Here is a 12,020-nt window from a genome sequence, read left to right on the forward strand (position 1 = left end):
GAGTGATACGTACTGTGCTTCAATATTACCGTATTGTGTGTGTATAACCTCATTTTTAAGTTTTGTGGATATTATCCATGGTTATGCTGAGGATACGTCGGCCAATTTCCACTGGAAATGCCTTTTGGCTAAACTGCCAGCAAGGAATTTGCATTTTCACTGTTAAATTTTTATGTAGCTTTAATGCACATTAAAAAACAGCTGCTTGCTTTTTTTGTTGTTGTTTTTTTTTGCACTAATAAAGTTGCAGAGTTGCAAAGTATTGTGTCTAGTGTCAAATTATATCGTCAGTTATAAAGTTATCGCAAATTTTCAAATATATATCGTGATAAATATTTTTGGCCATATTGCCCTGCCCTACACACAGACATGGATCATACTTACTAAGGTCATCCACTCCTGTGCTATTGCAGTGGGCCATGCTGAAAATAGATCTTCTTGAGTCCACTAGGAGGCGATAGTATCCTGCTGTTAGACAAGCCAGGTTCATTGCATCACTTGACTCCATGATCAGTGTGATGGGCTGTGAAAACAAAAAAGGGAGGATGTGTAGAAAAAAAATAGTTAAAAAAAACAACAGATGCTAAAATTAATGCAAGGCATTTTTGGGGTGGGGGGAGACTTGTTTTCAAAGACAGCTGTGCTCTGCTCTCACCCTGACGTCCAGAACATGCAGCTCCAGCCGGACATTGGTCTCATCCTCAGTGAGGATCTCAATGCGATTCACATGGCTGAAGTCAGCCAATAGGGCCACCAGGTTTGTGCGGGCATTGATGACGTGGCTGATGCCGTAACGTGGGCCCACTAACAGCGTCACCTCTGTCTGTTTCTCACCTTGCTGCGGATTTCAAAACAAACAAACAAATTAAAATCAGCGAAAAGCTCAAGAAGAACTGACATTTACTCTCAAATTTTTCACAAGGCTTCCTGGATCAAATGGGCTTACCAACAGTATTGATTTGAACTCCCTCCCTCCAAAGAGTCTGAGTTCACTGAGGTACCTCAGGTAATGCACCTTGGCCTGCAAAGCGGTCAACTGTGCAGAGAGGAGCAAGGACATTAGTAAGAATCTGAAAAGGAAATAGCTTCCACCACAAGCAAATGCAATTTGTCTTCTAATGTCAGGATGTAAAGCACTCTCAAAACTATTTTGATCTGGCCCGCTGATTTTCCATTATATCCCATCATGTCATTTATATCTGATAAGGTTCCAAAGAGCTGCTCCACAGCAGTGCCACTCTTTACACCCTGCTTTTGTGGAGTTGTGCCTCTCCTGTGAGTGTGATTTAAACTCGAGATGCCAAACATTACAGCTGCTTTCATTTTACTCCAGTGTTCATTCATTCATGACCTGAGGTTTTATCCCTTCACTCTTAATTCCAAAGTGTAGTCCAGCAATATTTTACTGTGCAGTCAGCCTCACATAGAAAATGCTAATGGGAACGTTTGATCTCTGTGAATACATTTGATTAGCTAGTGCCAATCGAGCCGCTTGGCCTTATGCACATGGGCTGAAGCTTTGGTGTGTTTCAACTGATATACATTCATCACCTACAACATAAAGCTGCATTACTTTGATTAAACTGGACAATTAAACTGGAGTAATATCAGTTTGCCTGCTGATAATTGATGTCGCCAGCATTCAGGTTCTTTGCCCACTTCTGCTTTAGAGTGGCTCTTTGTATATTATGATGTACAGACGTGTTACAAATCAAAGAAGCACAGGCACTGTGCCTGGCTTGGTGCTTTTTGAGACCCAGCCCATGTTTCAACGTGCTCGGGAAGTTGTACATGAGCTTATGATGTGTTCTGGAGTGGAGAATGGGGGTCATTTGAAAAAAAAAATCATGGTGGACATAGCCTTTGCACCTTACTGTTGGTTCTTGATGGATTAGATCAAGGGTGGTAAACATATGACCCAGGGGCTAAAATCAGCCCAGCAAAGACTCCAATCCAGGCCACTGGATAGCTTTAGGAAAATTTTTGTATTTGCTTAATTGAAGTTTTAAAGCATTTCCTGCTGATAAAGGTGGCCCACATCACCATTCATATTACAACAAAGTACCAGGACCTTTTCTACAATTTTACACATTTAGTTCTTGCACTTTAAGCCCAAAGCTGTCAGAGTGCTTTCATTTACTACAGCATTTCTTTATCATGTAGAAAAACTGAGACATGCTGTTAAAATTGTACTTTTTTAGTTAAACTTCTGGAAAATGGGCGTTTCAGTGGTCTCACCCACTTAAGATCACATTGGGCTCCATACAGCCCATCGTGTAAAATGAGTTTGACATCCCTGGATTAAATGACGGATCCAGACAGATGACACACTATTCTTCTAGGTATTGCCTCACTTTGTGTTTAGATAATGACAGTTGGGCCTAAAACGTTAGCACAAAATGATCCCATAGCACAAGACAGCCATTAAATCCCCTTCCTATAGGAGTCAAAGGCTCAGGTTTTGCTTTGATTTGTCTGTCAGATGCAAATGGTTTCATTTATTAGTTTAGAAAACTGAGAATCTGACTCTAAATATGCATCATATTTCATAGCAAATAACAGAAATGAATGATCAAGAGCTCGGCTGCAATATGAGACTTGTTTTGTGGGGTCGTAAAATGGTATGAAATATGTGTATCCTCGAGGAGAAACTTGTGCATACATAATATTCAGTCGGAATGAATACATGTTTGGTGCTCCAGTGAGCATTTGTGGAGACTCGACTATGCATGTGAGATCAGCTGTGAGCATTAGGGATATATGTTCATTGCAATAAATGAAAATTTCCATCAGTGCAATGCTGTGGTTCATCCATGTGTTTTTAATTGAATACATTTAGCTTTTGTTATTTATAGAAATGAGCTACAGCATGGCCTAGTTCAGTGTAACTTAAATGCTGCACACTATGTGAGATTTGTCCATTCTATGTGTAGAAGAGAAGCCATAACCTGATATGGGTTAGTATCGAAATCAGCTGATCTGCTGGGATTGTGGCTGAACTTGAGCTGGTGGTCTGTCTGAACTAATGCCATGCTCAATTTGCTGTTTCACAGCATTGTTTTGGAGCTTTTTTAGAATTTAAGAAATAATATCTACTTCCTACATCATGCATCAAATACAACATGTCCAGAGTTGATTTACGCAGCGAGGCTCAGAAATGTGAGCCCATGGCCTATCCCATGACTCTATGGGACATTAAAGTCTGCAAGAACTCACAAACAAGTGCTGATGGCTTACCATGAATACACTCTATCTAACTCTGATTCACTAACAGAATTTGCATGACAGCTGATTGTAAATCACTGGGTGCCGCTGAAACTCTTGCAAGGGTCGGCTGCTGATTTGTACTTGTCAAAGTTCATATGGGTGCTGGAGAATGAGAAGACTGGCAGCTGCTTGCATCATTAAAACAGTTTTTTGTTTTTGTTTGTTTTTTTAAAAAAGCTAAAAAGTTCAGCCCAAGTTTGATTAGCTGCCCCTGACTGGAACATGTGTGCGCTTTTAAATTTAAATATCTTATTATGCATAAAGTTTGACAATCCATTGTTATTCACATTAGCATTCAAGGTCTAGCTTGACAAAGGGTCTTAGGTTGACAAGGGTGAGAACCTTTACAAGGTGGAGTATGGCAGCGATGCTATTTTAGGATATTGCGTCAGAAAACGGAGAGGCAGTGTGTTTGTGTGCATGTGTGTGTGTCAGAGTGTGTCAGCTTATTAACAAGGGCAAGGAAAGACAAAGAGAGCTGGTTACTTTTTTCCCTGGAGGCACGAGGTTCTGGTTGGTTTTGAGGATGTGTGTCAGAGCCTTCTTGATGTTTTTCTCCTTCATGCTGGACAGCACAGCAGGAGGCAGAAACAGTGACAAACCCCACTCTTTTCTGTCGAGAGAAGATTGATTTCAGCATAAAGCAGCCCTTAGAAAAAAAAATCCTTCCACAGTTGGTTAAAAAACAGCTACAAATTGGGAGGGAAGCTGTTAGTAACAACAAAACGATGAATTGACTTTCAGGTGGACAGCTTTGTCAAAGGGGAAAGTGTTTCCTCAACAGGACCTTAAAAATGTGAGAGAGCTATCTGCGCCGAGACCCTAATATTTACAGTGCTTTACTCAGTGCTGGAGGACAAGTTAAATAACGGCAGCCAGGCGGATTCCCTTACTTACACTGGGACTGCACAGAAACAGATGTGTCAACATTATATTGCCATATAAAAGTACAATAACAGCATTTTCTTGTAACTCTCAATTGATTAAAAAACAAACAAACATCCTGACTGTTTGCTAAAGTCATACTTCTTCTAAAGGAGACCGGTTATGCTCATTTACAACTCTATTTTTTTGTACTTAGACTCTACAAGGGTAGCTTTGCATATTTCATAATTCGAAGTACTCTTCATTTTTCTCATACTGAGCCACTGTCTCCTGTTTTAGCTCCTCTCCCTTTAATAATAATAATAATAATAATAATAATAATAATAATAATAATGGATTGGATTTATATGGCACTTTTCAAGGCACCCAAAGCGCTTTACAATGCCACTATTCATTCACTCTCACATTCACACACTGGTGGCCATTAAGGCCACCCTGCCTCTAACCCAGGTTTCTCTTAATTGGCTTTCTAATTGATGGGTGGGGCTTCCTTAAAACATTCATATTAGGGATATCCACACTGAGTGACATTAAATAAAGTGTGAAACAGAGTGAAAGGGCATATAAAATCCAGCCGCAACCTGACTTCAGCCCATTTGGGCAATATGATGATGTTATTATTTAATCCTTTGGCCATCTTTAATATGAGCATCCACCACTAAAAATAACGGTTTAACTGTTGTCTAAAAACAGGAAATTTACCATTTAAAAAGGTGTCTTTAGTGTTAAAATTTGTCTACGTGGGTAGTAGTTACAGTAGTTACTCCATGTAACCCCGCCTCTTCGAGTACTGAGCACTGATTTCTTTTACCTTTGCTTGTGTCGGGTGACTAAACTTTATTCTATCGTGGTTCCTTTGGCACTCCTTACCTGTGCCTCTGGATGCATCATCATCCTACTATTACAATGTATGTATGTATAATCGTTCCCAGACCTCCCAGAACTGGCTCAATCTTGATTAAACTTGGCCTAAAAACTACTTTGGGTACCAAGATTCATAAATGGCAAATGGCATGTATTTGTATAGCACTTTACTAGTCCCTAAGTACCCCAAAGCGCTTTACACAACCAGTCATTCACCCATTGATGATGGCAAGCTACATTGTAGCCACAGCCACCCTGGGGCGCACTGACAGAGGCGAGGCTGCCGGACACTGGCGCCACCGGGCCCTCTGACCACCACCAGTAGGCAACAGGTGAAGTGTCTTGCCCAAGGACACAACGACCGAGACTGTCCAAGCCAGGGCTCGAACCGGCAACCTTCCGATTACAAGGCGAACTCCCAACTCTTGAGCCACGATCGCCCCATAACATTAACATGGTGATTGATTAAAGTATTTATCTCACATAAAAAGTAACTGTTTCTGTTTATCTGTATTTGGATATAGAAGTTGCATGATTAAGGCAGGTTCAAGAATCTATGCCATTTTCAGGTATGCATTTAGCAGTCATTTAGTAGTAATTAAGCTCTTAAGGTTTTATGGGTAGATCATGCAACAGAAAAGATATCTATAACAATCAACATAAATAGCTGACAATATTGGTTGTACCACATACACAATGGGGTATGACTACTATTAAGTTACATCTTCCTATTGTATTTCTAATGGGTCCAAATTGTTGGTAATTGAATGGACTTCGATTACAATTCTCAACTGTAACTGTATCAGGTTTTTACAAGATAACTTTTTTAGAGCAAAACTTGCATCAATGGTGATTATTAATGCTGATCACTTAATCACTGATGACGATTTAGAGGTGGGTTAATATCTCAACACTGAACTGCAGAATACTGAAAAAAACATAATTTAAGAAACTAGAAAATATTACCTTTTAAATTCAAGTCTCTTCATTATAGGCGAACATTTTCTAACCCTACACAGTGTGCTCACTGCTAGTCATATATTCATGTACAAAGATTATTCGAAAATATTTTTGTATTATTTGGAGTTTTATTTTACCCGTATCATATTCAAACTAATAATCAGCCATGAGTTTTGATGTAAGCACATCTGAGAATGCCATAAATTTTCTCAAGTTGCCATTAACAACAGTCTGACAGTGTCAGCAAACTATTCAAGGAAACATTTCTTTCTGTTATGTGATTTTTTTGTTTAGCCAGAAAGATGCATTCATCCAAGAAGGGAACAAGGGCAACGAATTCGAATAATGCCAGATAAACTTTTGCAAAACCATCAGAAAACTTTTAGAAAAAAAACTCTGTTATTTATTATTAATGATGAGCTGCAGCCTGTACAAGAGTTTTACATTTACAGACATGTTAAGAGTGTCAAAAACACACTCGTACCCACAACTGCATTTACATGCACACTTACTGGATGTATTTCAGGGAGACCTTCTGACTCTGTCTGGTTGTCATGGTGAGGATGTACATCTGCAATGCAGCCAATCGCAGCGCAGCATCATACTTGAGCTCCTGGCCAAACCGCTCTAAGACCACATCGTTACAACTCTGCAGCAAAGGAGAAAGTTACGTAAGAGTCCTTACGTTTTTTGGGGCTTGTGAAGCGCATTTCATCTCTACAAAGAGCTATTCGAGCACCAGCGCATCCCCACTGAGCTGTAATAAGTTGTTCACAACCTCTGTGGCTAGAGATCCCTTCAAAGGGATGCGCTGTAGCTTCCAGTCCCAGATGAAGGACTCGGAAACACAAAATGGTGAACTCTGACAGAAAGAAAAAAAAGATGATTAACTTGGCTTCTCTCAGGCTATTTCACTTGACTAATTATCAAAGGAATCCTCAGGAAGCAATTTATTATTTCAGAGGGAAGTAGTTCATACAACAGTTGATATAAAGACTTTATTTGCAAATGAGGATTTTTGTCTTGAAAGGATTAATTCTCCACAAAACTAAGTAAGTCTGTAGATCATGAAAAATAATTTCCAAACCATCTGGCAGCAGAGGATTTGGATGTATTTATATTTAACAGTCGACAAGTCTCACCTCGTGCTCATGCTGCTACTGTTGCCACCGCTCACCTGAACATAGAGGTATTCAAACGCAACAGCGTCTCTCCGTAGCAGCTCCACTGGGTCCCTGGGGACAAAGCTGATTCTAAAGAAACACTTCATCTTGTCACAGCCGGGTCTCTGAGTCACCTGGGGTTGAAAAGCACAGACAAAGAGAAGCGTGAACATGTGAAAACACAGTAAACAAGCTACGTGTAAGTATATGCAGAAACTCAAGTTGTTCAAAAGTTCATGTTGGATCATTACGAGCTTTGAGAGTCATCGTACCAATCACTATCAGAGGTCATGTGGGGTTTTTCAGTAAGTGCAACACCCTAAATCATGTCCCGTTTTATTGCCTTTTTTTTTCTTTTACATGGGACAAAGATGAACATCATCCTTTAATTAAAAAAAAGACTTGAAGCTAGTTTGATTTAATAAGACTGGCTTCACGTCTTATTAAATAAGATCATAAACCCAAGAAGAAAAGTCTTATTGTTGTATTCACTCAAGTGAGAAGAAGGGTCATTTTTAAAACGAGATTCAAAGGGTCAGTCACTGGTTTCTAGGCCTGTGTGACTGGGGCCTAAGGTGCTCAAATATTCTTTCAATTTCAAAGAGAAGTAGTGAAAAAGTAGGATGACACTCCAATTACAGTTTACTTCCCAGATTTTGGGAATGCACCGACGTCCTGTTATCTTAGCCTGTGTTTGTATATGTATGTAGGTATGGGTGGGCCAATCTGAAGCAAGCCTTTCACAGACATCATCACACATACACTACTAAGATCTATATGTTCTTAAAAAAGAGTTATCATGAATCTCAGTCCTTTTGATTTTTAGTTTATTTCATCATCATAACCGAGTGAATGTTATGTTACTTTCCATATGATTCAAATGTCCTACTTATGTCATCTGTTCAAAACTTCACATTTACTAAAATTTGTATTTGCGATTAAATTTTTGTTCGAGTCACTACTAAATACAGAACGTAAAAAAATGGCATTTGTGTCTATATAAAAAACTAACTCAAACTAATTCAAAGAAATGAAGTTAATAAATAGTTATATGAGAAAATAAGTTAATAATTAATAATGACTGCATGTCAGCTTAAAAGCTCAGGTTCATTTTGTGACAACCTATAGGGTAGTTAACTGGTTTTTACCAGGCTTACCATCATCATCGTCGTATTTTAAAAACCAATTAAACTAAATAAACTCTGAAAAATAACCACTTATTATGGGTGTCAAACCAGTGCAAAATCAAACTGCCAAAAAATGTGAATCATCAAGTAAAAGTCTTAAATTTATGAATACATTTATGACCAGTGGTGAACATATATAGCATTGGCTGCAGAAACATTAGTAATGGTACAAAAGCAACGACAGCAGCAGCAGCAGCACTGTTTTGTTTTGTTTATTCATAGCCATATTAGTTGTATTTAGACCACTTTGCAACCTAAAGACATGCTTGTGCAATCCAGCAGCAGTAACCTAGAAAAACCTCACTTTGCTTGCTGTGGTTGTTCATGCATTTGCTTCCATCCTCTATTCAAGACAAAACCACAAGACTGGCATCGTCTTTTAAATATTGATCATATTTTGTAAATTATTTAATATTGCGTTGTGTAGAAAGGGCAAGAGTTTTTTTTCTTTTAATCTATACACTTCAAGAGTTACCAGCTTCCTCAAACACACCTGTCCTCAGTAGTGACACTCGGGTGTATTACAGTATAGAGAATGGTTTTCAGACTCTCAAAGAGTCTTCAGCCATTGTGTGTGCCACGTGCAGAGCTCTTCACATCTGAACTGTGTGGCATGAATATTAATATTGTCCTCCTGTGATGAACCCTATTAGAATATACTGGGCACTGTGTATGTGTGTGTGTGAGTATGGTTGTGTAGGTGTAATGTGAGCTGTCGCCACTCCTGTGCAAGTGCTGATAAATGACACTGGGGTCTAAATGCTGCTTGAATACTGAGCAGGAATGTGTGTGTGTGTGTGTGTCTGCCAGTTGTTGTGTGTGAAAGACAGAAAAGAAGGCAAAGAAAGTGAAAAGAACAAGGCAACATCCCCGACCTGAGTAAGCATCTCCTGTTCGTGCAGGAGAAGCAGTTTACTCTCAGAGCCTTCGGTCCTCTGTTCCAACACCAGGGAGAAGTGCTCGATGCATTTGATTGACAGCTTCTCTTGCAGGGTCAGGATAACTTCCTGAAAGAATAATAGAAAAACTCACAATAACAGATTTTAACTGTTCTTGAAAACCTTCCTCAGGATACCTTTAAAATAAAAAAGACTTTTAAGCACACTTAAAAGGGACCTATTACGGTTATTTCCAACTTAATATTTTAAGTCTAGGGTTCTACTGAAGCTTTTTATTCTTCATTGGCTATCAAAAAAACCTACTGCTCTTATACTGGGACTCTCATGGGCTTCACCCATGACAGTCAAACATAAGGCATGAGGGCCATAATCGGCCAGACAAAGACAGCAGTCCAACCCACTGGATTGTATTACAAAATATGACAAAGGTGATCAAAGGTGTTCATAAATGTTGGACTTTTAATTGTGTTTTCATATGTTTTACACATACTATTGAATTTGCACTTCTTTTTTTTATATTATATTTCAGAATTTAAATGTGTTGTTAAACTTCTTCACACTGACAGAAAGAGAGGTTTCACTAATTTGGCGAGTCTGAAATATGTCTTTTTTTTTATCATCCTTCCCTTCAGGACAAATATCTTCTGATTTCCTGCCTGTTTGTGAGAGTCAGCCAATCAGACAATTTAAAGAAATTTAAAGGGTGAGGGTTCCACTCATACCCAAAACTATGTCTTATTGAGATTACTTTCTATGACATCATACATTGCCAAAAGAAGAAAAACAGTCTTAAACTGAGTGATGAAGAAAAGTCTGTAGAAAACTCTTCAACCTTCAGTAATTCTGTTGTAGATTTATTGCCTTGCCTGGGTTTATTGTCCTGTTGCATGACCCAATTTGGCCAAGCTTTAGCTTTTGAACAGATACATATTTGACTCTAAAATACTTTGGTATACAGAGACGTTTATGGCTGACTCCGTGACTGCAAGATACCCAGGTCCTGTAGTTCCAAAACAAGACCAAATCATCACCACTCCACCACGTGCTTGATAGTTGGTATGAGGTGTTTGTGCTGATGTGTTATGTTTGATTTTCACCAGACATGATGCTGTGCATTATGGTAAACATCTCCATTTTGGTCTCATCTGTCCGAAGGAAATTGCTGTTGAAGTCTTGTGCATGGTGAATCATTGCAAGGCCTGACTCTGGAGTGAATATATAGAAGTGCTCATACTTGGTGATGATTAGCATCTGATCAGCAACACTTATGCTGCTAATTACCTTCTTAATTCCTTAACATATTCTGCACTGGATTACAATATAAGCATATCTAAGTGTTTAAGTAGGTCATGACTACAGTTCCATGCAGGGAAGATATGATGGCATTACGCCTGAATTTTATGCAAAACTGTTATTTTTCCTGTGTTTGTAACATAAACTAAATGACAGAAGCAACAAAGTTGTGTGGAGTGCAGGATAACTTATTCTGTTGGTAACTTTATATAAAAAGGTCAAAGCATGTTTTAGTAAGTAAGGTGTCTTGCTTCCAGCAGGCCTGTCACTCATCTGATTGCTGCTTGCTTTTGGAGCTTTGGTAGTAACACATTTGCATGAGGTGTACCTCAACAGCAGCAGTTCAAACAGTAGCAGTGTGCAGCGATCAAATAGGTGAGCTCAGGTTAAAAGAAAATGTAGCAGCTGTGACTGAGTTCATCAAAGAATCGTCCACTTTGACCAGGTGCAGCACCTCATTCTGATCCCGAAAATCTCGTCTTTAGTCAGTAAATGCTGTCTCCTATTCACTGTATACCCCAACTTGATCATTTGGCATCACCTGGCAGCTTTATTCTACTGGTCATTTCTGTCCCAACCACTGGAGAGCGGTGAGTAAGAAAGATAAAAGGCAATTTCTGTCCAGGTTAGGATGACATCCTTTGCTGTGAGGTTGAGAAAAAAGAAAGTCATTATGCCTCTTGCTTTCTGAATTCGCTCTGGGAGTTTCAGAGGATCATAGCTGAATAAGAATTAACAAGTCAAAAAATGAGAATACGCTCTTTGTCGCCTTGACTGAATAACTAAAGAGCTCAAACAAATGGAAGTGAATTTCACGGTCCGCGCGTGTGTTAAGACTCACTAATTTGGACTCTTGATAACATCCCCCTACTGTAATTACAAATGCAGCAGAAGCTGCTTATTTCATGACGTAAGCCTTAAGTTGTTGCACACACATACCTTGATGGAGGTACTACTGTCAAAGCGAAAGGACTTTGTCTGCCCGTTCTCCAGGTAGACCTTTAGGACATTTGGCATGAACAGAAGAGAGTTGTCCTTCATCGGGTTCTGCAAAGGAGGGACAGGATTAGTCTTTTCATTCTGTGCACGTGCCGTGGGTTCAATACATGGAAGGAATTCATAAAAGTGCGATGTCGTAACTCATTTATGTGACTGTCTTACATCCATTGAAATCGCTGTCTAAAGTGGAAACCAGCTGGCATTGCCTATATAGGTCATACAAGCTCGTGTGTATGCGCGAGTGCGTTTGTTTGTGTGGTAGAACTGACCGGAACCTGGCCGTTTATAATGACCTCCTCAGCAAAGCGTACTTTGACCGGATTGGACTTGAGCATGGCTTTTTTGGCTGCACTGATGAACGCTGATTTAGGGGACTAGGAGGCAAGCGTCCAAAAAGTGATAGAGAGAAAGCAAGCAAGAGAGGAGAGGAAGGGAAGAAAGAGACAAACAGATGGAGAGAAAGAGATCAACAGGAAAATCGATGTTCAAACAAACAAAAAAAA

The 12,020-nt window shown here is 39.4% G+C and overlaps 1 protein-coding gene across 3 annotated transcripts in view; it reads right to left on the bottom strand.

Moving 5' to 3' along the window:
• Positions 1-12,020, bottom strand: part of LOC102313329 (FERM and PDZ domain-containing protein 4) — a 110,227-nt gene that overhangs the window by 10,766 nt on the left and 87,441 nt on the right. For all 3 annotated transcript variants that reach the window (XM_042219957.1, XM_005919969.3, XM_005919970.3), the window contains exons 6-14: positions 11,787-11,891; positions 11,458-11,565; positions 9,202-9,333; positions 7,154-7,273; positions 6,489-6,625; positions 3,754-3,880; positions 947-1,036; positions 656-838; positions 385-523 (exon numbers count right to left, since the gene is read on the bottom strand). In XM_042219957.1, coding sequence (XP_042075891.1) covers positions 385-523; positions 656-838; positions 947-1,036; positions 3,754-3,880; positions 6,489-6,625; positions 7,154-7,273; positions 9,202-9,333; positions 11,458-11,565; positions 11,787-11,891 — 1,141 coding nt within the window. The remainder of the gene's footprint in view (positions 1-384; positions 524-655; positions 839-946; positions 1,037-3,753; positions 3,881-6,488; positions 6,626-7,153; positions 7,274-9,201; positions 9,334-11,457; positions 11,566-11,786; positions 11,892-12,020) is intronic.

Source organism: Haplochromis burtoni, unplaced genomic scaffold (genome assembly GCF_018398535.1).
Source record: "Haplochromis burtoni strain Fernald_Lab_line unplaced genomic scaffold, NCSU_Asbu1 Contig_40, whole genome shotgun sequence".
NCBI classification, from domain to species: domain Eukaryota; kingdom Metazoa; phylum Chordata; class Actinopteri; order Cichliformes; family Cichlidae; genus Haplochromis; species Haplochromis burtoni.